Below are 26,536 nucleotides of genomic sequence, written 5' to 3'. Positions count from 1 at the left end.
CGCAAATTGGGCGACAAATTGTGTTTGTTTTGCATCCATGGTGATTGAAATTGATAAGAATGCAACAAATAAAAAGGAAAGCAAGTTAAAGATGAAAAGTGACTAGATCTCAATGGATGAAATTCTCCCGAAGAGGGCCAAAATAGAAGAGAAAAGTTGAAAAAAAAACTACTTAACCGCCTGAAACTGGCCCAAAAACCGCATGGAATCACCTAAAAGTGGTGACTCCGTCACTGAGCGTAGTTCTCCTCCCAGGAGCATTTTTTTCCAAACGGATTTCTAATTATGAATCCTACCTAATTATTAATAAAGGGAGATTTACAGGCAATGTCCTTTATTGTTAAATGTAATGTAGTTTTACAATCTTGACTTGGTCAATATCATGACTAAGTTTGGTTAAAAGCAATGTTACCTTTGAGAATTAATTTCACTCACACGAAAAAAAAATCTCCGAACAACAGGACTTACTAAAAAATATCTTTCTTCAATTCCAGACGAAGGTCTCGTTAACCAGACCTTCACGATTTGGTTTACCAGACCGTCGGGGAAGGGAGTTCTCCCCTCCGCCGCCAATAGAGAAAGAAGAAAGACATGAGAGTGAAGGAGAAAAATAGGAAGCAGAAGAAGAAGATGAAGGAAGGAAGAAGAGAGAGAAAGAAAAAATTCAGTCAAGATAGTGACCGGAGTCAAACGGTGACCGACGTCATTAGGTCAAACCTTGGTTGAGGCTGCATTGCCTATTAAACACATGTTTCTTTTAACCAAACTAGAAATTGCCTTTAGCGAGATTGCCTATAACAACTTTGACCATTGCCTATAAAATCTCTCATTAATAAATCATATTCACAATAATCAAGATTCAAAGTGGTTGGTTGAACCATACGAGAAAGGGTAACATAATTTGTAGGTGAAGTTTTAATTTTGGTAAACTTTTCAACTAAACATAAGATAAATTCACCATAGGGATGATTTTGATGAACCTTTCAACTAGACATAAGATAAATTAACGACAGATTACCTCCATTTTTATTGACTTGTATTAAAAGATATAAATAAAACAAAGATATGAATGGACTTTTTTTTTCCTAGGATAACTTCAAGAGTCTTCATATGCCCTTTGGAGTCTTAAATATCTATAGTGATGATAATTATAAAATTTATTCAGTTCTATTTATTTGCGTTGTAATGCATCTGCACTACATTATTAAAAGTAATGAGCCTTATTATCTTAGAGTCCATGTAAAAAACAAGTAGAAAAGTATGTTATGCCCGATCAATATCACGGCCGAATTCTGACCGGAGTACTTAAACGGGCATGATCTAGTGAGAGAAAGTTAAATTCGATCGGGGTACTTGAACGGACATGATCTAGCGAGAGAAAATCAAGCACTTTCTCTCACTAGATCTGAACCTGCCACGTACCCTTGGCGAGATTATGCCCATTGGCACTAGATACAATTCATGTAAAAGTTGGGCATCCCTTGAGTCATCTTATCATAGAGGAGCATCTGTTATGGAAAGCGGATGGTTATCAATCCGGTCATAGTAGAGCGGCATCCTAATCATTGTCTTGAAAGTCTAACCTAGCACCGCCATACTAACCGTTTTCCACATTTATCTTCAGGCCTGTTGGCAGGCTTATCACCTATCCTGGAAAACACAAGGATCTATTTCAAATTACTTACAATTTCAATGGGTTAAATGAGAATTACTTAATTTTCAGACTTCATATAAACTCTGCCATTTCACATTTCATTTCAGTCGCGGTCTGATTTTTCCTTTTATCAGTAAGAGAACGAGAAGAATCAAAGATTGCTGAGAAAACAAAACCCTAGAAATTTTAACCACCTTCAAAATGCAGAGCTGAATTTGTCCTCATTAATGGCTTCACTTCGCCGGATTCTCCCTTTCTGTTCTTCCTTTCATGTATCTCTCTATCTCTATCTCTATCTCTATATTGATCAATTTCAATTGAATATGTGTTTCTGATTTTCAGTTCTTCTTGTTTACTAATATGCTTCTACTTCTTTTCAGAGAATAAGATGTTCGCCTTCAGCAGCTCGCGAAGGTTTCTCTCTCTAACTCTATCAATCTATTTATCTTACTGTTTCTTTATGTTTATAGATTCTTATACATTAGCTATCTATTTCTCTCTCTCTCTAGGGTTTGTAGTGAGAGAAATCTGTCGAAATGTTACAACTCGAGTAGAAGCAGATGAGACTATTTTGAAATGCCAGAATGACACAGATATTGGGCTTTTGGATGTTGACATTGCAAAAATACGAAGTGAATTTAGTGTTGCTAAAAGTAATTTTCTGAATATTCCTGAATCACTCAAACAAATGCCTAAGATGAATCCTGAAGGTATAATTTCTCGTTATCTGATTAACTTTTTCTCTTTTAGTTTTCAAAATTATAGTCTATGATTATTATTCTAATATTATGACAACTTTTTTCTTACTCCAAGAGCGATTATACTTTTTTTCCTGTGGAATCTAGGTATATACGTCAATAAGAACCTACGATTGGACAATATACAAGTGTACGGCTTTGATTATGACTATACATTGGCTCATTACTCTGCTAACCTACAAACTTTGATATATGATCTTGCAAAAGAGCATATCGTAAATGAGGTTCGTGAGGAAGTAATTATTTATTTTTTAAGGCTGTTCCAGCCTTCCAGGAATTTAAGAGAATTAATTTGGTTTTGTGGTTGGTGTGGTTCTGTCAGCTTAGGTATCCAGAGAGTTGTCTGAAATTTAAATATGATCCTTCTTTCCCAATCCGAGGATTATATTATGATAAACTAAAGGGATGCCTCTTGAAGTTGGATTTCTTTGGGTCCATTGAGCCTGATGGATGCTTCTTTGGTAGACGGAAGGTAATTTGCTGTGAACTGTTTTAATTTGATGTGCTAAAGGTATTTGGCTACAATAAGAGCCATGTAGTTATCTCTTATATATATGTCAGTGCTTACTCAGAAACCAAAGAAATTTTAGTTCTGTTCATCAACATGGCATAGATTGTGATAATGTACACTTGAGCTAAAAAAACATTTAGCTGGTAATGGAAGGTTTGGACTAACGTTACAAGTGAAGTTACTTCTGGAACACTACCTATAGATGCATAGTATAATACTGCCACTTAAATGAGAGTTGGTTCTAAAGATTTTATATCTTTTTCTTTTGTAATTTTTTGATATCATTGGGCATTGAGGGAAACCTTCAGCTGTTTCCTTCTTAAATACGAGAACATAGTTGTTTACTTGTCGTTGTGTGTCTGTTGAGGATTTCTTTCTGTAATACTTCCGTTTTTGTTTTCCTTACACCCCTGGGCTTTTTGGCCCTCTATAGCACTTCTTTATTGATTCAACAGAAAAACTTTGCATCCTTTCTTTCATAAGGCTGCGGACCACGATGATGAGAATGTCCCGAAGTTGCAGAAGAGAAGAATTACATTTATTGCTTTAACAATAAACTATTTAAATGTTCTAGAGCTCACTTTATCCTTGACAAGATCTCACACTATTTTTATCTTCTCTTCAACTGAAATCCAGCTTAGCCGGAAGGAAATAGAGGAAATTTATGGAACACGGCATATTGGTCGAGATCAAGCTCGTGGGCTTGTTGGTTTGATGGATTTCTTTTGCTTCAGTGAGGTAGGGTTCATATTTGTTATTTCATTTGCCTATCTCATTATAGCTTTTGCATCAGTTGCTTTTTAACTTATGTAATTAGTGCATAGAGAGAACTATTTTGAATTTTCCGGTAAACTTGTTAAGTGGCAAGTTTAGTCATCAAATGTTCTATAGCAGTATAGCACTATTTATTTCTTTAATCAAGTGTATCACAAATGAAGCATATGAAAATATGATTGCAGTTTTCACCTTCTTTAGTTTTTAATCTGGTGTATAACTAATCTGGTTCGTCCATGTTGTTTTCTTAAAGAAAGTTCATCCAGGAAGCTATCCTTTTCTCCCAGAACATGTTATACTTGAATCCAAAAAAAATATAAAGGCATTAACTGAGAAAAGTGGTGACAAACAATTGGAAGATGTGTAGCAGTTTTGTTCTTTGCCATTTGTCCCCGACCACAGAAAAGACAGTTCAAGTGAAAAGGGACTTTTCCCCACAAGATAATCAAGTAACAACTACTATAAGTGCAAAACTTATTGACGAATGAGCTCGAATTTTTTTCAGGAAGTTAATTTCATCAATTACAATTGCTTTTGTAGAAAATCATACTCCGAGAGTCTGAGTTTTCAGGTCGTATGAAGGGGGTGTCTTGTTTTTTATTTAGATAATTAATATAAAGCTGGAATTTTGTATGAAACATAGCAAATACCCACTGTGAGAAATTCAGTTTTTTACCTTCTTCCGTAACTTGTAACTGACATGATACAGTGTGTTGGCATATGTAATTTTCAACCTTCCGTCCGACATAATAACGCAAGGATCTGTTATCTGTAGGCATGCCTAATTGCAGATATTGTGCAACATTTTGTGGATGCTAAGTTGCAGTTTGATGCTTGTTACATATATCAAGATGTAAATCGTGCTATTCAACATGTTCACCAGAGTGGTTTGGTTCACAGGGGAATTCTTTCAGATCCTCCAAGATACCTTGTGAAAAATGTAAGTTTTTACTAATCGGCTATTATTACTGTTTTATAGTTAAATTTTGATATTCAATTTTGTAGAGAAATTGGTTGTAGAACTTCTTATGGTTCTCTCAATTTTTTTCGTCTTTTGTAAACAATCTTAATATTACATGGGTGAATATCCAGGGTCAGGTGCTACGATTTCTGAAAATGCTCAGGGAAAAGGGAAAGAAACTTTTCCTGATGACAAATTCTCCATATTATTTTGTCGATGGAGGGATGCGCTTTATGTTGGAGGTGATTTTACCGAAATATCCCTTTTTTTCTCTTGCTTTTTTTTTCCTAATTTAAGAATGTGCTCATTGGTTCAACTACTCAAACTCATTGAGGTTTTTGACCATAACACATCCAACAAAGTATCACCACGTAGTGATTTCTCACCCTCTTTCTTTCATCTTATTGGAATGTCTTGTTATTGTTAATGCATTTGACATTTGTAAATCTGTTATCCTGACTAAGTAGTTTAACTCGATATTGGGTGGTCTGAGATGCTTAGCGCGTAGAATGATTAGAACTGGGTGAACTTTTCAGTTTTAAGATATTCTACAATTATTAACCATGATATAAATTAAGCATTTATATTCTTGACATTTGATCTTCTTATTACGATATTCCAATTTTGGTGTTCATATTTCCTGCGGAAGTTATATCCATGCTAGTTCATGGACTAGAGATACCTATGCACATAATGTCAATTTGATCTCTATGGTGGAGCCTTATACTGTTGTGTTATGCCCTCCAGAGATTCTTATGGCTCATTAATGCCATATTTTGCAAGGGATAGCTGAAATTTTAGTTTACTCGTGATCTTTTACTCTTTGATTCAAAAGAGCACCGCCATGACGGCATCCATGAAGTTCTCTTCGTTGATGTCGGCACAGTTGCTCAGCAAAGCAGTTGCCTAGTCAGTGATTTATCCTGTCTGTGTGTGGCTGTTAACGATTAAATGTATACATCTTAAATTTTTTTTACTACCCGGGAATTAGCATTTTCAAATGTTCTGTATGTGGATGCTGTTAATCATGACTATATGAGACGTTTGAACATTTCTTTGAATTGTAAACAGGACTTCATGGGTACTGGTGAATCTTGGAGGGAGCTTTTTGATGTTGTGATTGCTCAAGCCAATAAACCAGAGTTTTACACTTCTGAGCATCCATTTCGGTAATTCTTCTCAATTAAATCTTATTTATGTTTCTATTACTTATAATGCATACATGTGATGTAGACTTCGCTTATTTTCCTCATATCTTGTTTTAAAGATCCGAAATAAGACCAAACTATTCGCTAATGCATTCTTCCTACATTTTTCTTAAATATTCTTGTAGCTGCTATGACGTTGAGAAAGACACTTTAGCCTTCTCAAAGGTGGATGCCTTTCTTCCAAACCAAGTTTATTATCATGGCTGCCTTAAATCCTTCCTCCAAATTACAAAGTGGAATGGTCCTGAGGTAAGCTGTATCTAATTTCAAGGGTGTACTTAATTAGCAATTTGAAAGTTTTTTCTTTTTACTGTTCGAGTAGTAATATCTGTAAACCAACATGGGTTATGCTATACAAAAGTAAGAGAAAATAATCTTGGTTTTTCTTTTTGTACATTAGGTCATATATTTTGGAGATCATCTTTTTAGCGACCTAAGAGGACCTTCAAAGGCTGGTTGGCGCACTGCTGCCATCATTCATGAATTAGAGGTGTGATCTTTAATCCGCCATTATGCTCATTCTTCTGAAACTCAGTAATATCAACGTAGACATTATTCTGTTTCTTCTGGAAAACAGGCTTGGTTTGGGGGCTACTTCTTTAATGTCTTCTGTTCTTTACCCTTAGAATCTGGCTTTTAAATTTCCTAATAAATCACACTATAGTAATCTCTTTCCTTTAAGCTATACGAGACCCATTACTGTATTTCTGCATGGTTGAGAGAGCTGGTATCCACATGTAAGTATTTCACCACTCAATCCAATTCTGGATTAGGTAAATAGAGCTATTCAAAATTATGTTATGGTGAGCCATTATGTGTATGCGTACTTAAGGAACTCTTTTCACTTTTTCTCCCTCACAATCAACATAAGCCGAGCCACATGTATCAGTCAGGTCAATTGTATGAGATATTCAACTCACCTTGAATCTCTGGGTCGATCATGACCAATCTGGATTTTATTTAGCCAATTTGGATGTAGTGACACTGTGAGAGGCATATGTCAGTTATTGTTCATGTTGCTAAAAGTATTCATTTGATTTCAGTAAGGATTCTTTAGAGAGAATCAATCAGAGTGGCATAAACTCTGATCATATTCTAGTGATGCACAGTTTGCATGCAAGAACTAGCATAAGCTTCTTTTGTTCTTATTCAAGTTTTTTTTTTCGCTGATACAGAATGAAATCCAAATACAGAATAACGAGAGTTATCGCTTTCAACAGGTATTATATCTTTCTTTCCCTTCAATTTGTTTAGATTGACTTTCAACTGCTCAGGTAGGTATAAAAATTTCCTCTCCTAAACACTAAAGAACTCCGTGCATATAACTCAACCTAATTGTGTGGGTCCACTCCTCACCATAAATGTCCTCCTCAAAATAGACTTCTGGAACTTCCAAAACCCTAAAGTGGATAACGATAACATCTATTGGACAACTAATCTTGAGCCTGTTTGCCATCAAATTAAAAATTTTTAGAAACCACATCAAGAAAAGGAAGCAAAAAAAACTGAGGCCCTGATTTTTAGTTGATGGAATTGGTTCATGTTAGTCATTAGAGTAGCAGGACTCTGATGAAAACCCATTTAGTCCAGAACAATCCCGGAATCTTGCATTCTGATTTAGATGATAATCTCTTTTCATTTGAATTTTGAAGTTGGGTTTAATCAACTTGTCACTTATTTCGATCTTTTTTTGTTCCTATATGTAGGCAAAATTTCACATAATACAAGAACTACTTGGGAAATTCCATGCAACAGTAGCTTATAATGGGAAAGGGCAAGCTTATGATTTACTTCTGAAGGAGCTAAATGAGGAGAGGCAGGCAACACGTTCTATAATGAGGAGCATGTTTAATAACTCTTTCGGTGCTACCTTCCTCACTGATACGGGACAGGAATCTGCTTTCGCCTACAACATTCATCAATATGCTGACGTGTATACAAGTAAAGCAGAGAACTTCCTCTTCTATCCACCAGAAGCTTGGCTTCATGTGCCTTTCGACATCAAGATCATGCCACATCATGTGAAGGTATTCTCTTACTTCTTATATCACATTTCTTTCATGTTTATGTTTTATGGAAATAGCAGGATCACAAATTTAGACGTCACTTCAACATAGTACATTTAACTTATAGTTTTAGTACGATCTTATGTCGACGAAACTAAGAATTTAGGGACTAGAAATGTTTTAAACCATCACAGAACACTGGCACAGGTTAAAATACCATTCTAGGTAAATTTCTCTGTAATTTATATCCCAAAGCAAAATTAGTGGATAAAAAACAAATGACCTAATAACTACCAAATACTCGTGTAGCAACCCCGTTTTGGTCATTTGCAACTCACTTTTATGTCTTTATCTGATACCTAGTACGAGTCCAGTACCTCTGTGGCTCTGTGGTCTATGCCAAGACTTTCCATGATTGATTGGTGCCCCCCACAAACTTCTGTTAATTTATGGGGTTCACTTTTTCTCAAGAGTTCTGATATTTAACATTTATTTTTTCATTCAGGTTCCATCAAATTTGTTCAGGACTTGAAGAACATATAGTTTCATCTTCTTTAATTCAATTCAATTCGAATGTTGGAATTTCCCTATTAACGAACAAGATACGTCTTTCAAAAGTTCAAGTTGAGCTTCTAACATTACAAATAATACCATCTCACATGAGCTACTATACAAAAAGAACATTTTAGAAAGAAGAGGGGAAAGATCAATATCCACAATAAGGCAGGAGGTATATCTCTGACTTTGTTATTCTTTGAGTATATTTCATGTCATACATTTTTGTATAGAAAATAGGAAGTAGAATTCCGTTTGAAATCATATAAAGAATGAACATGGATAGAACTCGGCAAATGATTTACTTTCATTCTATTTTGAATTTGCAAATATGCCTGCACCTGTTGATCCTATACAATGCCGTCTTGTGCGAGTGCTGGCCCATTTTTTTGAAAGATAATATAATGTCTCGAACCCGAGATTTGAGGACGGGAATCAACTTGGTAACTACTCCAACCAAAGATGGTTGTCTGGTTTGACATGGTCTGACCCATGGCTCGTCACAGGCTTAAGCTGGGTTTCCCTAGTCTTTTAACATGGGTAGGCCCAGTCTGTGGAAAAGACGGGGGCTACTAAAGGCCAGCTGAGCTGACTTGTGGACTGCCTATACGGGCCAGGGCCAGCTGGACCTGCGTAATTTAAACTTAACTCAACTATTTGAGATATTTATTTATAGTTAATCTTTTATTAGGTTTCTGGTTACTTAGAAGAATTGTTACCTTTTTGATGAGGATGTTCTAACGGGAGATAATCATTACCGAAGTGTTGGACATGTGAGGGAGAAATACGTTCTAAAATCAAATTTAATGAATAGAATACTTGAGATACTCAAAAGAGATTTTAAAAATAGATTTTGTAGTTGAGACATTTCAAAATCTTAAGTGACATTTAAGATTTTAAGATTGAGTCGGTAATGATTTCATTTATCAAATTTAATAGTGGATACTTTTTTTTTTTTTTTTGACCTTTCCTTATATTAGTCAGAATACTCCAATGACATTCAATTTGGGGTTTTCCCATTCTCGGGTTTCTAGAGAGGAGAGAGAGAGTAGATGGTACTTGGGATAAAGATGGTGAAAAGATAGTGGTGAGGCGCAAGGAGAAAGGGAAAAGAAGTATGGTAGAGCCTCAGTTTTTCTTTTTTCAACTGGAAGTCATTGGCAAATGATCAGTCTCAGTTTTTCTTTTTTCAACTGAAAGTCATTGGCAAATGATCAGTCGGTGTCTGCTGACGACTTTCTTACGAGGAAGACAAAGGAAGGACGAAGAGAATTTTTTTTTGAAAGGAATGAGTAATATTGACGATTAAATTTGACTAACAAAGTCAATCTGTGGCGACTTTCACCGGAGGAAGAAAGAGAAAGGACAGGGATGGAATTTTCTTCAAAAAGGAATGAATAATATAAAGGTTCAAGTAAGTTTGAGTAACAAAATCACATTTCTCGAGGCTAAATTAGATGGCCAACGCTTTGGGGAAAGTAAAATAGTTTCCGGGGTGTGAAGACTTGGCAAAAAATTAGTCAATTTTGTTTGACAATTTTATTTTGTAAGTTGTTAGAGGAAAATAAAAATAAAAAACCCTCCACCTCACCTCGCTCTCTCTCCACCTCATCTTCTCTGTTACCTCTGTGAAAACCTCTAAAGGAAGATGTATGAGCTAGATTAATGGATGAATTTGCAAGATTAAAGGAATTTTCATGTTGTAATCTATTTTCTTCAATGAGAAGAAGACCAAGTAACTCATTGATAGAGACAGAATTAGATTTAAGAGAGAAAGCTGCTCGAAAAGAACCAAAATCAGAAGTCAATCCTCGAAGAATTATATCACAAAGATCATCATCATCAATTGGTTTAGAGGCTTGTCGTAATTGTAAAGCAATTGATTTAGCTTTATTGAAGTAAGATTGAATAGAATCAGAACCTTTCTTCAAATTTTGAAGATCATTCTTGAGATTTGACACCCGAGCTTTAGAGTGAGAGGAATATGATCTTTCAAGTTCAGACCAGACATCATGAGATGTTGTAAGATCAAGAACTTGACTATGAGTCTCTTCAGTGAGAGAGGAAAGAAGCCAGCTGAGGATCATTTGATCTTGTTTATGCCAATTTGTGTAATCAGAATTGAGAATTGGTGGATCAGAGGGATGAGTGTGGATGAATTTGTCTGGACAAGGTGATGTGCCATCAACAATGCTAAGAACATCATATGAACGTAATAATGGAAGAAATTGAGACTTCCAGAAGATAAAATTTGTGGATGATAATTTGTTAGAAACAAATTGATTAACAGTAGAAGGAGAAGGAAGATGAAAAGAAGAAGAAGAAGATGTCGAAGAATGAGGAGTAGAAGTGTTTGAAGAAGTAGCCATGAAAGAGAAATTGAAGCAGAAAAAGTTGAAACAGATAGGAATTAAAAGGAAAATAAAGGATCAAACTAAAGAAATTTCGAAGAAGAAGAAGAAAAATTGAAGAAGAAAATCGAAAAAGAAATTACTTGATTGGCTCTTGATACCATGTTAGAAAGAAGAAGATGAAGATTATAATGTGAAATCTCTTATTATCTTGTTATTGAATTACAATTGAGATATATGTATAAATAGAAGTTAGAGAGAGAGAGAGAGAAAGTGAGAAGAGAGATTAGTTTGTTACATAACAAACAATAACAGAATTCTAACTACTTTCTCTAACTAACTTATGCTTTAACTAACTTATGAATATCCTTAACATTCTCTTTCCCCACCACTCTCTCTCTCTCTCCTCCGACAAGTTCGCTGGCCGAAAATTTTCTGGGCGGCGACCATGAAAAAAATAATAATAAAATATTTCACTCTCTCTCTAGAAACTCCGGCGAAGGGAGAGAGTGAATTTTTTTATTTTTATTTTTCATGGTCGCCGGTCGGAAATTTTCCGACCAACGACCTGGCCGGAGAAGAGAGAGAGGTGAGGTGGAGAGACAGTGAGGTGAGGTGGTGGGTTTTTTATTTTGAAACATATTCTTCATAAAATATGTGTCTCCGGAAAATTTTCAAAATTTTGCATATTCCCTTTAAAATTTCACACCCCGAAACTATTTCGCTTTCCCCAAAGCGCTGGCCAATTAGATTGATGGATGATAGCAGTCAGTTTTTCAACATGTCATGTATAGGTCCCAAATTGAAATTAAGCCCAAAATTTTCCGTTCGGTGTGGCACCCAAAAAAATTGCTATTCACACCAGGTGTATATTTACGCCTCGTACAGAATTGGAGGAGGCGCCCGAGTCCCCGACTACCCCTTCCCCTTATTTCCTAATTTTCTTCTAATTTGTGTATTCTCTCCTCCCTTCACCAACTACGATAGTAAAAGCACTACACCCACTTCTAAACACAATTCGATTAAAATTTGAATCAAATTTTGTCTTGTAAGATACATAACATCGTTAGAATATTTATGAGTTGTTGTTTTTTGGGTATAGAAGAAGGGAGAACAAAGAAGAAATAAGAAAATAGAAATGTAGTAGATGGAGATTGGCCATCCGTGAGTCAACACTTGGTGGTCCAAGTGGTTGAAAGTGTTGACATAAACTTAAAAACCTTGAAAGTCTCAGGTTCGATTTCAACAAGAGGTGGAATCTATGATTATTGAACTTAAGTCAGTTATTGTACTTTTTTTTTTGTTGAGAAAAGTTATCGTACTTATTCCATCTTAATGATGTATCAATACATGTAATGACTAACGTAAAACGTAATCCATTAAAAAAAAAAAAAGACAGAGATTGGCTATCCATGTCCTCTCATGGGTCAAATAGCAACTTGGGGGGGGCCTTTAGCCGGACCCAGACTTTATTAAACGGCATAGAAAGAACTTGTGTCATCAGATACCAAAGATCAGGAGAATAATATGTCATCTCAATATCAATTGTGTGGATAAGGATTTCTCCTGCCTATTCCCTAAAAATCTTCCGTCTCTTCCTCAACAATATTTGATGTTCAATTAGGCCACTCTTTACTCTTAACTACTGATTCAAACTATAAATAAAGTTAATTTTTATTTTGGCCCTCGATTTGTGATAAACTCTTCAATTTGACCCCTATATTTTATCTAAGAGCAAATTTGGCCCTCTCAACTTGATCTTAGGGAACTTCAATATATTTATTTTTCTAAATTTGCCTTTGCCCCCTCTAACTGATTGTTAGGCAACTTCAAAATATAGATTTTTTTTTTAATTTTCCCTTCTTTTATATTCTCTATATTTTCTTTCTTCACTTTGCTTTCTCCTTTCCAATGATTTCTTAGAACAGATTCGTTACATAGACTGTAGTCTTTACTGGTGAACTTCATGTCTCTCCCCCTCTCTCTCTCTCTCTCTCTCTCTCTCTCTCTCTCTCTCTCTCTCCGATGTAAGTAGGAAACATGAGAATATCTCCTCTCTATATGTTGTTTTTGTATAGTGAGAAAGAGAATATGAACTGTCTCTCCCTTTGTTTCTGATCAGAAATGGAGATCTCTATGTTTTCGGAAAGAAAAGAAGGGTGAGTGAGCGAAAGAAAGAGAGATTTCCTCTTCTTCCTTACTATTTGTTCATTACTGAAGAGATAATATATAGAGATTACCCTTTTGTTGAAGATGAAGGGAGAGAGAGATTTTTCTCTTCAGCCAGTTGGAGAGGGCTATCAGAGACGGTCATTGACTCTCCCACACTCTCTTTTTATTCCCTTTTGAATTATTAGAAAAAAAGGATAAATCTGGAAATGTTCAAATTATTATAATTGAACCCTAGAAATACTACCAGTTAAGTGGCAAAACTACTCTTGGTCAAAATATAGGGGCTCCGATGCAAGTTGGTCATAGTTTGGGGACTAAAATGAAATTAACCATATAATATTTCCTATATAAATATGTATGTAGATCCGAAGTACTAGCTAGAGAGTGCTCAGGGTGGATCTTATTAGGGTATAATGGGGTTGAGAAATCTCATATTCAGAGCTAAAACTCATAATGTATCACAGTATCAGTGGGTAGTCTCTTAAAAAACCCTAAACTTGTTTTCAATTTATTGTTCTCCAAAAAGCAGAAATCTTCTAAAAAGCCTAAACAAAATAAACCAGAGAATGGATTACCACCTTCCTCTTCAGAGAAGAAAGATGAACAAACTTCAGAAGACATTTGTGGAATTTGCATGGAAGTTGCCAAAGGACATATGGTTATGAACTGTTCTCATAAGTTTTGTTTAGATTTTTTTTTTCGATGAACAAAGTTTTGTTTAGATTGTATAAGCAAATATATAACAACAAGTATTGAACAAAATACCATATTCATTAGATGTCCAGAGTTGTATTGTGAAGCCAAGTTAGAACCCGCCTATATTTTTCAAAACCTCATTACTAGTAAAATTTTTAGTCGTTGGACCGACGCTTTATGCGAGTCTTTGTTTCTTGATTCAAATAAAGTCTATTGTCCATTTAACGATTGTTCTTCGATGATATTGATAGATGATGAAAAGAAGATCAAGGTGATGAGTACTGAAGAGACCAAATGCCCATACTGTGAAAGAATGTTTTGTATCAAGTGTAAGGTTCCATGGCATTCAGAGTTTAGTTGCAATGAGTTTAAAAAACTCAATAATATGGAAGAAGATCAAGAGTTGATGTTTAAGAAACTTGCAGAGAAGAAACAATGGAAAAAATGCCCAATGTGTAAATTTTATGTGGAGAAGACTTCAGGTTGTAGCCATATATTTTGCAGGTTTGTCTCTTCTACTTCTATCTATGTTATTTAGTTAATCTAAAGATTCTAGCTCCTAGGCTCTAGGGTGGAAAGATATACGAGAAATTCTACTCATCCCTCCATTTTGGTCCCTCCCCCATCCCTCCGCTGATGTGGCGACATATCACTTGAGTATATTTTCTTCTATATATTGGTTTAATTACCTCGGCCAATACGATTATAAATAACAAATTTTTTTGTTTACCAAAAGCACAGTGATTGAATAAGTTCGATAATTACTATTATCAAAGACATTTTAAGTCCTAAAGGCAATATAAAGACTCTTAAGATCACACGCCAAGGGCATGAAACTCATTCATACCTTTACTTTATATCCTATATCACAAGTCAATAAAGATGAAGTTACTTTTGTGACCATCTGGGTTTATGAGTAGATGCACCGCCAACTGATTAAGTAGTTATTGTTATCGACTATAATAATTCAGTATACATGCTTGTTCTATCGGTGCAGGTGCAACTTTCAGTTTTGCTATCTCTGTGGATCCCCTTGGTATACGAGACATAGACATAGTTGCTCGGCTATGGAGAGATTGATAGGCAGAGAGGAGACGTAACGAGAGACGTACCGAGAGACATATCGAGAGATGGGTAAGAGAAAGAGGAGTGGTAGAGAGACCAATAAGGAGTTGTTATTCGTTCAGACCTTTTTATTAAAACTTTAAAGTCTTGGAGCTTCAAAGATCTCAAAACTTAAGAGTGGTAAAGAGACCAATAGGAGTTATAAAGAGACCAAGAGGAGTTAGAGAGAGATCGGCGGCAACCTTACTGTTCTATATGGGCATCTTTCTTCATGAACATTGTGAGAGTGTCAAATGAGTTGAGTTTACTTATCCAAAATTGTCTCGTGGGGAACTTATTTTGTCGATAAAATTGCATTTCTCATTTTACGATTCTTCAATATACATGTGAAGAGTACTATTTCTTTAATCTCTTTAGATTTATAAGGATGTGCTTGATAGTTTTAATTGAATTAAGATATTGATACCATAAGAGGGGATTGAGCAAAAGATCCAGAGCTGCAGGTCCTCGTGTTAAAATCATGACAATAGATTTGGAAATTACTGTATTGTGTAGTATTTTTCACGCATTTACGAACTTAGTCTTTTAACTAAAAAAAAACTTAACACTAGGTCTTCGAGCCAATTTCCTGATTATAACAATTATATGTAAATAAGTACACAACTTTAGGAATACAAAATAGAATTAATGAGAGTACAAGAATTGTCGTTATGTACTTTCGCAACAACAACCGTGTTATTGTGGTTGTTGTCACCATCCGTCGATGACTTTCTCCAGCTCTCTTCATCGTTCCTACAAAAGGAATGGGCTCTGTTGGAACCATTTGCCTGAGAAGAGCCTTCCACTCTTTAAAAGATGATGTTCTCTTTCTGAGATTTGGAGGTTCCTCAACCTCATGATTTCGGAGAAAGATGACCCAGAGAAAAAGAGAAAATTGTTAGTGGTAGCGGTGTATGAAGTGGTGGTTGTTGCATTATACATAAATTTGTTTTCTCAATTAAAAAAAACCTTAATACATATTGAGAAGGATTCATGGCGGACAGTGGTGGACCCAAGAATTTTAATAAACACATATAATTAGATCATCTATGATGCGATGTCCGACACTAGTCCCGGTCGAATCCTGGCGGACTGACGTGTCGGGTCAGGATCTAGATAGAGAATTTCTAACCAATTCACGTATGACAAGTAATGGACAATAGGTGATGGGAGGTGCATCAGAGACAATGAGAGCAAGATGTGTCGAATCTATGACAGAATTGAGAGGGATCGAGTACGAGTCAGAGAGGTCGAAACGCTATAAACCCTCCGGTTAGAGAGAGAAAATCAAATGGAGCCTGGTCCTTTAGGGGGTTAGTTGAAACGCTATAAACTCTTCGGTGAGAGAAAAAATCGAACGGAGTCTGGTTCAATAGGGCATTAAGGGGGGTTTAGGCGAGGGGCTTACCGATTATCCAGTGCCTATAGATAAAGTAGTTGTTAGGCCGCCTGCTTATAGAGCCGCCTGCTTATAGCAGATTGACCGGGTGCTTTAGCAGGCCCCAATGATGTTTTTAGTAAGTTGAAGTCATGGCTGAAGTCTACCCTAGGCTATAAACAATAGAGTCAATCAGTCACCTTGATCCATTATTAGGTTACTTTATCCAAAAAATAATAATTTCTTTATTGGGTTGTTAGTTCCATTTTGTCTTTTGAATGGCAAGATCAATAATCACTGGCATTGATTCTTCTATTGGTTGGGAGAACTGGGATAGTCATGGCTGAAGTTAACCATGAAGAAGAAGAAGCAATAACAGAAGAACTTTTGGATGTTCTCACTGAAACTGGTCAAAAAACAGGAATCACTAAACCCAGGTCAACTTCTTCTTCTCTCTTTTTATCTGATTTGTGTACATTCCTCTCAAAATTAACAGACCCTTTGCTAATGGAATTTAGAATTGTAGATGTCTATTTTATGAGGTTTAGTGTTTGGGTTTAAAACAGTAAAGCAACTAAAATATGAACTTGGGTTATTGTTATAATTTAGTAATTTGAATATCATAGAGGAAATTTTCAGAAAGTATTTGCATTTTGCTTTCTTACAGGGGTGCAAAAATCCTAAAAATTTGCAAGGAATGAAATTTCGCTTTGAGTGAAAATTTCGAAATTTGGATAGGCATTGAAATAGAAATATTTCGGTTCTGACAAGGCATTATTGAGTGAAACTTAGTTAAATTTCAGTTTCGATGGAAATTTCAGTAGGCGTGAAAATGGAAGATTTCGGTCATGTCAACGGAAATATTTCGAAATATAATTCTTTGAAATTTGTAGGGTTTCATCATAACAATATTCTTCCATTCGATCGAATCATAAACATCTGTTAGGATAGAGTATCTGTTTGATGAATTTGGTGAAGTAAATACATGGTTTTTTTCTACCATATATAGATAGAAATTGTTAAGTTTGTGGTCATCTGACTCAAAACCAATTGACTATGAGTGGAGAAGATCTAGACGTTATATTCTTGGTTGTTGGAGTACCCATTTCCAATGTGTTTAGACTTGTGTGTTTCTTTGATTTCATTTATGTTTTTTACTTTTTTACTTAGTTTGATGTACTTTGTTAATAATTTAGGTCACAAGTACATAGAGATGGTGATTATCATCGAGCTGTTCATGTTTGGATTTTTGCTGAGAGTACTCAAGAGTTGCTTCTTCAGCGCGGCGTTGACACCAAAGGTTCTCGTCCAAGCATGTGGGATATATCTTGTGCTGGCCATATTACTGCCGGAGATTCTTCTCTTATGACAGCTAGGTATTTATCTATCGGAAACCATAAATTGCACGCTGGGGTAGTATTTTTCCCTGATTGTTACTCGACTCGTCAGAGTTTGACTTGTTTGGATTAGGTGCACTAGTCATTTCATGTTATTTCAAATAATGGGCCAGATGCATGGATTTAATAGTAGATGAATAATAGCATCCATTAAAGGTTTGGTGAGATTCGGTGCTGCATAATCTATTATTTATGAAGGAGGTGAAATGTAACATGGATTTTTTTATTTGTCTGAAACGTAATTTCTTATCTTTGATTAAGTTATAACATGGCTACCTAGGTGAGGGTGTGAAGTAAATTGTAATATCGATTTATGGTTTATAGATGTAAAAATAGAAGAGAAAAGAAATGAAAATGATAAGGAATTAGGGTCTGATTTGCTTGATAAATTGGAGAAGAAGTGACGAGCCCCCTCTTTCGTAGCAGAAAATAGAGCGCTTGATGCATTTCTAGTACAGAGTCCAGATGTTGTTGCCCACAACACTCGACTTTGAGAACGTCTTGTTTAAATGAGAAAATATATTATAAGAACGAGATAACAGCATTGATAATTTAATGACTTATTGAGTTAGTTTGACCTCTTACTATGTATTTTACAATTTAATTTACAATTTTGAATGAAACACTTGTTCCCCATTCCCCCCTATATGCATGTCAGTTGATTTCATTTGGCATATGATGCTTCATTAACTCATTCTTTTCTTCGCCTTCTCAGGAAGGAGCTTCATGAAGAGCTAGGTGTAACCCTTCCGAAGGATGCGTTTGAATTGATATTTAGTTACCTTCAGAGACTGTTCGTGTTACACTTTTTTATCGGCCAAGTTTATTTAGGTTCAGTTATGTACTTATTTGAGTAATTATGTTCTATAGTGACTCTTATATTAACTTCCCATGTTCTGTTTACTTTGCTTACTAGATTTGCCAAAACTCTTACCTCTTTTATCATGCTCTTTGGAATGCAGTATTATAACATAAGTTTTAAACTTTATTTCGTTTACTTAAACAATTTCTATTTAAAATCGTCAATGCAGTGTTCTAGACGATGGAAAATTTATTAACAATGGATTTGAAGATGTATATCTTGTGACAATCCGAGACCCAATTCCATTGGAGGCCTTCACTTTGCAGGTGAGAGTTCTACTTCGATTATAATCTAATGTGTACATTAAAGTGATAGCGATGATGAAACTGTATTTAGTATTCTCCATGCTTGGTTGGTATTACACTCGAAAGTATTAAAGTATTATGTTTAGGTTGTAGGAGTATTATCATCTTATAGTGTCTTTTAGGTTTATACAAATTCTTGTGTTCCCTTCTTGAAGTTGACTTCAATATGTGAAAATTGTAGGAATTTTATTCGGCGAATTACAATCATGAGATTTTTCATTTACACTTACCACTTCTCACATTGATTGCTTTCATCTCATTTACCATTAAGACCCAAATGACTCGAAATATTCTCATGTATTTGTAGGAAACAGAAGTTTCTGCTGTTAAGTATATTCCTTGGGAGGAATATAAAAACCTACTTGCACAAAAAGAACCTGGATATGTCCCATATTCTAGTGAATATTCTCCATTATTCGACATTCTTTCGAAAAGGTAGAGTAGAATCACTCTTTTGGCATCATGTTCCTCTTTTCCGGATGGTTATTTTTTCTCACTTGATAAGCTCTGCGCTATGCTTACCATTTCTTATGCAAATTTTGTTAAGGTATAAGAACAACACAGCCACACGTCTCCTCTCTCTACAAAAGCAACTTGATCGATATGCTCCAATTTCACTCGGTGCAGAGGTGAATATCCAGTTTAATGCAATATGAAATCATTATTGTCTTGAAATGCTCTGTAGTATTATTTCAACCTATTATGGAACTTTTAACATCTTTACCTTGTCGGATACTTGTGCTGACTGCAGACTTTTGGATAATCTTGTATGCGCTTCCGAATTCACCATATCCCGCAGATAACCGCTATCAGATACCAATACACATATAACTATTCATGAGATCTTTTTTTTTCGAACCCAGATAGTTCCAGCTTCAATGTGAATGGCAATGCTATATCAACTTGTTGAGTTTGTATAGCATTAAGTTTTTCATCTTCTAATATGCATTCATAGGGAAATCTCCCTCATTTCTGGTCACCTTTTTCTTGAAGTGCAGTTAACTGGTCTTACTGATGCTGATAGAGAAGTTCTTGTCCTCCTTATTCAAGCTGCAAGGATCATTGACGAAATATTCCATTTACAGGTTTTTCTCTATTAAACTAAACTTACAAGTTCAAACTTGAAACCATATTTAATAAATGCCAGTGTAAATGTAGATTGCGATTCTTTTGGTATCTTGTAGGTTTGGTACAACAATTCAACACTACGAGATTTTCTGAAGGAACAGTCTAATATATCTAACTTGGACAAGTTGAAATGGCTATATTATTCGATCAATAAGAGTCCTTGGTACTTCTTCCATTTTCAGATTTATTTCAATAAGTTTACTTGTATATCTTGTTTTAGTTCAAGCAATTAGTCTTATTTGTTCGGTACACTTAAATTTAAGGGTTATTTGAACTGAACCCCTAGAAATAATGCGTAATTGGACTTACCCCCTTTTTTAGTTGGTAATTGAACTAACCCCCTTCAACTGCCAGGTTCCGTCAAATATCAGTTAAATTTTGTAATATGTGACCAAATACCCTTTTTAGGGTACCCCATGAAATAATGATTAATTGAAGTACCCACTTCCGTTGTTAGAGTCGACCTGTAGGTCGTTTAAATCCCGTATCCGACTCACATGCTCTACGCAAATAGTGAATTAACATCACGTGCGGGTTATATTACCTCAATTACTTCAAAAATTTGGAAATATTAATTTTACCCCTCTTCCCATCCGATGGTCACAAGAAAAAAAAATTTGCATAGTCAAGATTGAACAACGAAATCTCTCAACCGACTTATCTTAATCACTGCCATAAATTTGATAATGATCATCAATTTGATGAAGAATTTTATAAACATAAGGCAGCCGTTAAAGAATAGAATTCATCATTGCTTTCTGATGCATCTTCTTGTCCTCCACATTTCCATGGACACGAAGAAACGAAATATTTTCCTTCAATTACTAAGTCAATGTAGAAGAACAACAAAAAATAGAAAACTAAAAAACATTAAAAACGTTACTCTTTTCTTCTGGATGATACTGCTAGCTCCAATGTTTTCAGCTTCACCAATGCATATCCATGGAAGTAACACTATTTAGTAGATTGTTTTTCCTAATTTTCTTCATTCTAACCTAACCATTTCTTTTTATTTCTAAAGGAAGCTTTCAGTATTCACTCACTAACAAGCAAGATTCAATGGATTCTGTTCTAAATTTTGGACAAGATTATAGTGATAATCAAGTTAAGATACTTCTCCAGTTTTGTAGATCTCTCATGCCTTTTGAGAGAAAACTCATTTCTCTTTCGTCCTCTCACACAAACTAAAACTTTTTATCTCTAAATCACTAAGAACAATAAGGAGACACACTATCTCCTTCTAAATCTTGATAAAAACAAAAATAAGATTAACTCTTCTTTTTCTTTCTATAAAGCTTAGAATGAAAAATTGAAGAAGGAAGAAGAACATGGACACCGAGTGGAAGGATATTTTTAACAAAGGAAAATTTGTCATTTTAGGACGATGAGGAGGGATAAAATTGAAAGTTGGAAATTTCTAAAGCAATAGAGCTTATGTGACTCGTGCATGATCGCTAATCAATCATTTGTGTCGAGCATGTGAGCATCGTGTGCGATTTAAACAGCTTATTGACTGACTCTAAAAGCAGCACACTGTTTCTAGGATGGTAAGTCCAAATAACCCTATAAAGGGTATTTTGGTCACATAGTTCAAAGCTTAACTGATAATTGACGGAATTTAACAACGCAAGGGCGTGCCGAACTATCAATGAAAAAGGGGGTAAGTACAAGTGCGTTATTTCCAAGGGGTGAGTTCAAATAACCCTAAATTTAATGTCTATTTATTTAAGTATTTAAATTATCAGGCAACTATATCAAAAACTACATGATTAATGTCTATTCATTTATATAAATGTATACTAATTTGGCCATGCCCGAAAAAACTCCCCAAGAAACGAGTTCTCTTGATAGAACCAAGGAAGTTTGGCAACCTGGCCTCTGTTATCTTAAGCTACTCATGAAAGTTTATTTGAACTTCTCTTAAAAATGCCCAATATTCTTTTGATAGGTCTTCCCTTGATGAGAATGAGGCATTTTTGACAACTGCAGATTCTGCAATTAAGTTGGTTTTGAACTCAACAAAACATGTACCTGGGTGGAAGGGTATTGAGTATAAAGCTTCATTCCCAGTTCAAAAACCCCCTGGTGCAAATTTTTACCCTCCAGATATGGGTAAAAAGGTAAACGTGGAAAACTTTACTTGTGTAGGTCCCACATATTATATTGTTGGTTATGAGACTTTCTTTGGTCCACGTGGGACTATTCTCACTCGCCCATCCATTGGTCTATGTGAGACTATTCTAACATGCCCCCTCAGTTGTGGGGTTCTTCGAGCTCAGCACATTTGTTTTTGATGGCTGACGTGAAGCACATGTGCCTATTGAACCTCTTTGCCTAGCTCTGATGACATATTACGTTTGTGGGTGTCCAAGACAAAACCAATTGACAATGCGTGGAGAGACCCTAGATATTTTAGTGTTGAGTGGAGAGTACCCGTGGTCGACATGAACTATTCTCTCACTATATATGTTTGTATTTTGTCACAGGAATTTGAATTATGGAAGAGCAATTTAAGTGATGATCAACAAGAAGCTGCAACTGGGTTCTTCACTATTATTAAGAGGCAATCATTGTCTGAAAATGCAAGTGATAGTAGTGATGAGGTTCTTGGGTCTAACCATGATCTTTATATTGTACCATTTTCTGAAGAGTACAAACCATTTCTTACAAAAGCTTCTGAATTGCTACATAAAGCAGGGGATTTGACGGATTGTCCCAGGTTAGGTTTTCAGAAAGAACTTTAAGATTAAGTTATAAAAGATATAATATACTTAATTATGTGGATTTTGTGGAACCTAACAATCTACTGTCTTTACAGTTTGAAGAGGTTGCTGAAAACCAAATCTGATGCTTTTCTTTCGAATGACTATTACGAGTCTGACATAGCTTGGATGGAGTTGGTGAGAATATTTCGTATTCATGTGAATCTTCTTAGTTTTCGGATGCAAGCTAATACGTGAAAGCGAACAATGAATATCAATTCGTAGATATAATTGTCTTCTTCATTCGGTATTTCCATTACTTACTGATTATTATGTCATCTCATAACTGATTTTTTGTTCGTTTGATTTCGTATAGGACTCCAAATTGGATGTTACTATTGGGCCTTATGAAACATATGAAGATGCACTTTTTGGATATAAGGTATAGCTTACGTACGAATTCCTATCTTTCTAAATGAGGATCAACTACTTTTACTCCTTTCTGTTCAATATGATGATTCAAACGAAAACCCATTTTGAAGATGATGTTAGAAACCCATTTTGAAGTGAATATTTTGATGCTAATTTGCTATTTTCTTTTGCTTCACATAATTTTGCTTGCGGAATTCTAATGAAGATGATTAAACATATCTATGATCGTAATATCGTCTTAATCTAGTTTTGAATTTATTATTTTTACGATGTTTTGGTAGGCTACTTTTGAAACATTCATTGGAATTCGAGATGATGAATCAACTGCTCAACTTAAACTCTTTGGTGATCAATTGCAGGTATATATAACTTCATTTGAATCCACTTTCCATGATTTTGTACGTATAGTTCATCTGACATGAAAGAATTTGAACAGGTTTTGGAACAAAATCTTCCATTAGATGATATATACAAATCAAAGGATGTGGTTGCTGCTCCTATTCGTGTAATTCGGCTTCTTTACAATTCAGGGGTTAGTTTCGATTTATCATACCCAAAATAATTTTAGATGAGGACCGGGACACACAACCCATCGGAACTTTAAAATTTTATAGATAACTTAGTTTCCACCTATGTGACATATATTCCTTTTTAACATTTTTCACCGAGTCGAATACGAAAATAATCATCTCTATTTAGGCCTATTATCCTTATGACCCATCTTAGAGAAACTTCTAGGTTTCTAACTCTGTAACTAATCTCAATGGCCATAAATCGGAGATTTCGTATGTGCATCTAGTGCTGACCTGCATAAATTTTGTTAGATCCATAAAATACCACTCTAGGTTAAATGATTCCTGATATTGTAAAAGTGGTTGGTCCAAAAAGTAATATACTACAAGTATTAATAAACAAAATTAGGATCTAATAACTAAGGGAAAAAGAACGTGTACGGTTGTATCTCCATTTTGGGTTGTCATACCTGAAATCCTGTATCGGTGTCTCATTCGGATACCTATACTGATACCCACGTTCCATAGGTTTTTCTCTGAAGGTAAAACATGTACATTGTAATATTTGATGTTGATAAATTGGACTGTGGTGTCAGGATGTGAGGGGCCCACAGATTGTTGCTTTCAATTTGCCAAATGATGAACGTATAGTAAATGAACGTGGAACGTCGATGGTCATGCTTAAGAATGTCTCAGAGGCCAAGTAGTTCTTCTTCTTTCTCTTGTGCCCCCTTTTACTAGATCGATTCAGCAATTGACTATGGAAACTAATCTCTACGAGTTGTTTGTCCTTACTAGGTTCAAGCATATTCTTCAACCTATTGCTGCAGTATGTATAACCCACGAGCAAATGAAACTTGTCGATTTTGATTCTTTCTTCACTCATACAATTTGTCATGAGTGTTGCCATGGGATTGGACCTCATACTATAACACTTCCAAATGGTCAGAAGTCCACAGTGAGACTGGTGAGGATAACCTATTATTTGTTTCTCCCTCAACATTTTAGTTGCTCCTATCTTGTTTGTATCATTAAATAGAGTTATGATTTGACTCCCTTGATCATATGATAAAGGAACTTCAAGAACTCCACTCATCCTTGGAAGAAGCAAAAGCAGATATCGTCGGCCTTTGGGCACTAAAATTTCTCATCAACCAGGTCCGTGAAATTTAATCCCGTTAACTACTCAAGTGTAAGAAAGTTACTATACACTTGTATCACAAGGATACTCCATTTAGTAGTTTTGTCGTGTCGGGTACAGATACTCACACTTTTAGGGTACTTGCAGTCAAGTCACTTCAGTGGCTAAATATTGGTTTACTTCACAGAATCGTTTTGATACTATTCTAGGTTAATGTCATTTTATATGATGTAACTATGTAAATACGCAATAATGTCATTTTGATTCGTTTCGTCAACTTGTTTCACAGGAGTTGCTTCCAAAGAGCTTGAAAAAGTCTATGTACGTTTCATTTCTAGCGGGTTGCTTCCGATCAATACGTTTCGGATTAGAAGAGGCCCATGGGTAACTAGTTTCTTTCATCAAGTTTACTGCACCAATTAGCTTTAAATCTGAAACTGACAATTCTTAATGAAATCAGAAAAGGACAAGCTGTACAATTCAACTGGTTATTCGAGAAAGGAGCCTTTGTTCTACACACAAATGGGATGTTTTCAGTTGATTTCACCAAGGTACAGCTGTTCTTACGTGTTGTAGATCTTCTGTAAGTCTGAAGTGAATTCCAAAACACCCGTAAATTGTTTTATAGGTTGAAGAGGCTGTCGAGAGCCTAAGTAGGGAGATACTAACAATTCAGGCCAAAGGTGATAAAGCTGCAGCTAGTTCACTTCTTCAGACGTATGGTAAAATGACGGATACTCTCAAAACTGCTATCGATAAACTCGAAAGGATTCAGGTAACATCTGTTCTCAATCATGGTCGGCTAGTCCTACTCCATAGTTGTTGTACTAGCCTTTTACAAGGTCAATCGAATAGAAATTGAATATTGTCACATAATTTCTGTTCATTTTAATAACGATTATTAGTTACACTAGAATTCTTAACGAGCCGGTCTGGAATCTTTTCCTTTCTTATTTTCTCTATCTTTATTAGCCCTAGATTCATGTACTTATGTCGGCATTCTGATTCCAGGTACCTGTGGATATTGCACCCATTTTCGATACTGCTGACAAGATAATGTCTAAAAACCGCACTTGATGTCACCTTGTTTACTTCTTTCTCTAGTAAACTGAAGTCTTCGCTGTACCAGAGATGGATTCGGCTATGGAATATGTAATTTTTGTTTCCTGCTTACATGCTAGGATGAAGAGGCCAATGAATTTGTGATCTTGAATGAAATATAGCCTAATCGGATAATATCTTGGAAATACATTTTCTTGTCTGTCCATGATTCGGAATGGTAGGAAGATAGAAATGAATTTTGTATCGACCATAATTCGCCCTTAAGAATACAGAATGATATTTTGAAGTTCTTGATGTCGAGTCGGTCTGTTGGCTGCTAGACTCTGGCACCATACTTACATGTCATGTTTCTTCTGATTTAGACATCACCTAGGTCATTTAGCTCATGAGGATCTTGTGCCATTATCTGTTACCGTTTTAGGCACTTCTCGCAACACTCTCTGCAGACGCAGTAGGCAAAAATATATTAGGTAACTTTGGCGGCAGTGTTGCAGGCACTTCTAGAGGTGCTGTTGCAAACGTTATGGTAACGCATTTTGGGAACTATCAGTAATTCCGGTGACAAATTTATTCGCTTGCGCTTTGGTTGACGTTTATGGTGCCACTTTCTATGACTTTTGGCAATCATTAATTGGTCGATTGTTAATGGAAATTTTAACAAAGCGTAAGCGTAAGTTGAAGTTATGGTATAAGACTTGCAAAAGTATCATTCTCACTGTTCCCAAAAGCACCGTAGAAAATTTCACAAGTGTCGCACAAATATCTGCTAAAGCCTCGCTACAACATAAAAAATGTTAAAAACAATTAGTAATCCAATCATCGCTTGATTAGTGACACCCATGAATGGATTAAGGTGAGAGGATCCCG

At 35.5% G+C, this 26,536-nt stretch overlaps 3 protein-coding genes across 4 annotated transcripts; all 3 read left to right on the top strand.

Moving 5' to 3' along the window:
- Window positions 1-1,493: 1,493 nt before the first annotated feature.
- LOC147537259 (HAD-superfamily hydrolase, subfamily IG, 5'-nucleotidase) lies at window positions 1,494-8,780 on the top strand. Its single transcript, XM_086640815.1, has 14 exons — window positions 1,494-1,926; window positions 2,035-2,068; window positions 2,164-2,364; window positions 2,500-2,636; window positions 2,735-2,884; window positions 3,560-3,661; window positions 4,473-4,637; window positions 4,790-4,900; window positions 5,730-5,827; window positions 5,992-6,115; window positions 6,267-6,356; window positions 7,042-7,086; window positions 7,573-7,893; window positions 8,378-8,780. Exons 1-14 carry the CDS (start codon window positions 1,882-1,884, stop codon window positions 8,402-8,404), a joined length of 1,650 nt encoding a protein of 549 aa, XP_086496941.1. The 5' UTR covers window positions 1,494-1,881; the 3' UTR covers window positions 8,405-8,780.
- A 1,040-nt stretch (window positions 8,781-9,820) lies between these two features.
- On the top strand, window positions 9,821-14,855 carry LOC147537258 (E3 ubiquitin-protein ligase RSL1-like). The gene is made up of 4 exons (XM_086642751.1): window positions 9,821-9,913; window positions 13,480-13,618; window positions 13,751-14,150; window positions 14,644-14,855. Exons 1-4 carry the CDS (start codon window positions 9,821-9,823, stop codon window positions 14,744-14,746), a joined length of 735 nt encoding a protein of 244 aa, XP_086498877.1. The 3' UTR covers window positions 14,747-14,855.
- Window positions 14,856-16,293: 1,438 nt separating this feature from the next.
- Window positions 16,294-25,854, top strand: LOC147537257 (nudix hydrolase 3-like). 2 transcript variants are annotated; one of them, XM_086640544.1, is made up of 21 exons: window positions 16,294-16,565; window positions 17,325-17,504; window positions 18,241-18,318; window positions 18,557-18,653; window positions 19,000-19,127; window positions 19,240-19,321; window positions 19,691-19,777; window positions 19,877-19,983; window positions 21,769-21,940; window positions 22,307-22,539; window positions 22,639-22,720; window positions 22,899-22,964; window positions 23,236-23,313; window positions 23,391-23,486; window positions 24,063-24,169; window positions 24,265-24,433; window positions 24,541-24,624; window positions 24,897-24,991; window positions 25,068-25,158; window positions 25,236-25,382; window positions 25,619-25,854. In XM_086640544.1, exons 1-21 carry the CDS (start codon window positions 16,468-16,470, stop codon window positions 25,682-25,684), a joined length of 2,343 nt encoding a protein of 780 aa, XP_086496670.1. In that variant the 5' UTR covers window positions 16,294-16,467; the 3' UTR covers window positions 25,685-25,854. The 2 variants fall into 2 exon arrangements, 1 of the variants encoding a protein (XP_086496670.1); XR_015225231.1 differs by having other exon boundaries at window positions 16,299-16,565; window positions 24,551-24,624.
- The last annotated feature ends 682 nt before the right edge of the window (window positions 25,855-26,536 follow it).

The sequence above is a fragment of the Eschscholzia californica genome, unplaced genomic scaffold (assembly GCF_041429995.1).
Source record: "Eschscholzia californica isolate CP2 unplaced genomic scaffold, dmEscCali1.0.p SCAF_5, whole genome shotgun sequence".
Classification (NCBI taxonomy): Eukaryota; Viridiplantae; Streptophyta; class Magnoliopsida; order Ranunculales; family Papaveraceae; genus Eschscholzia; species Eschscholzia californica.
Note: the sequence above shows the minus strand (reverse complement) of the source record. Positions and strands in the feature narration are given on the sequence as shown.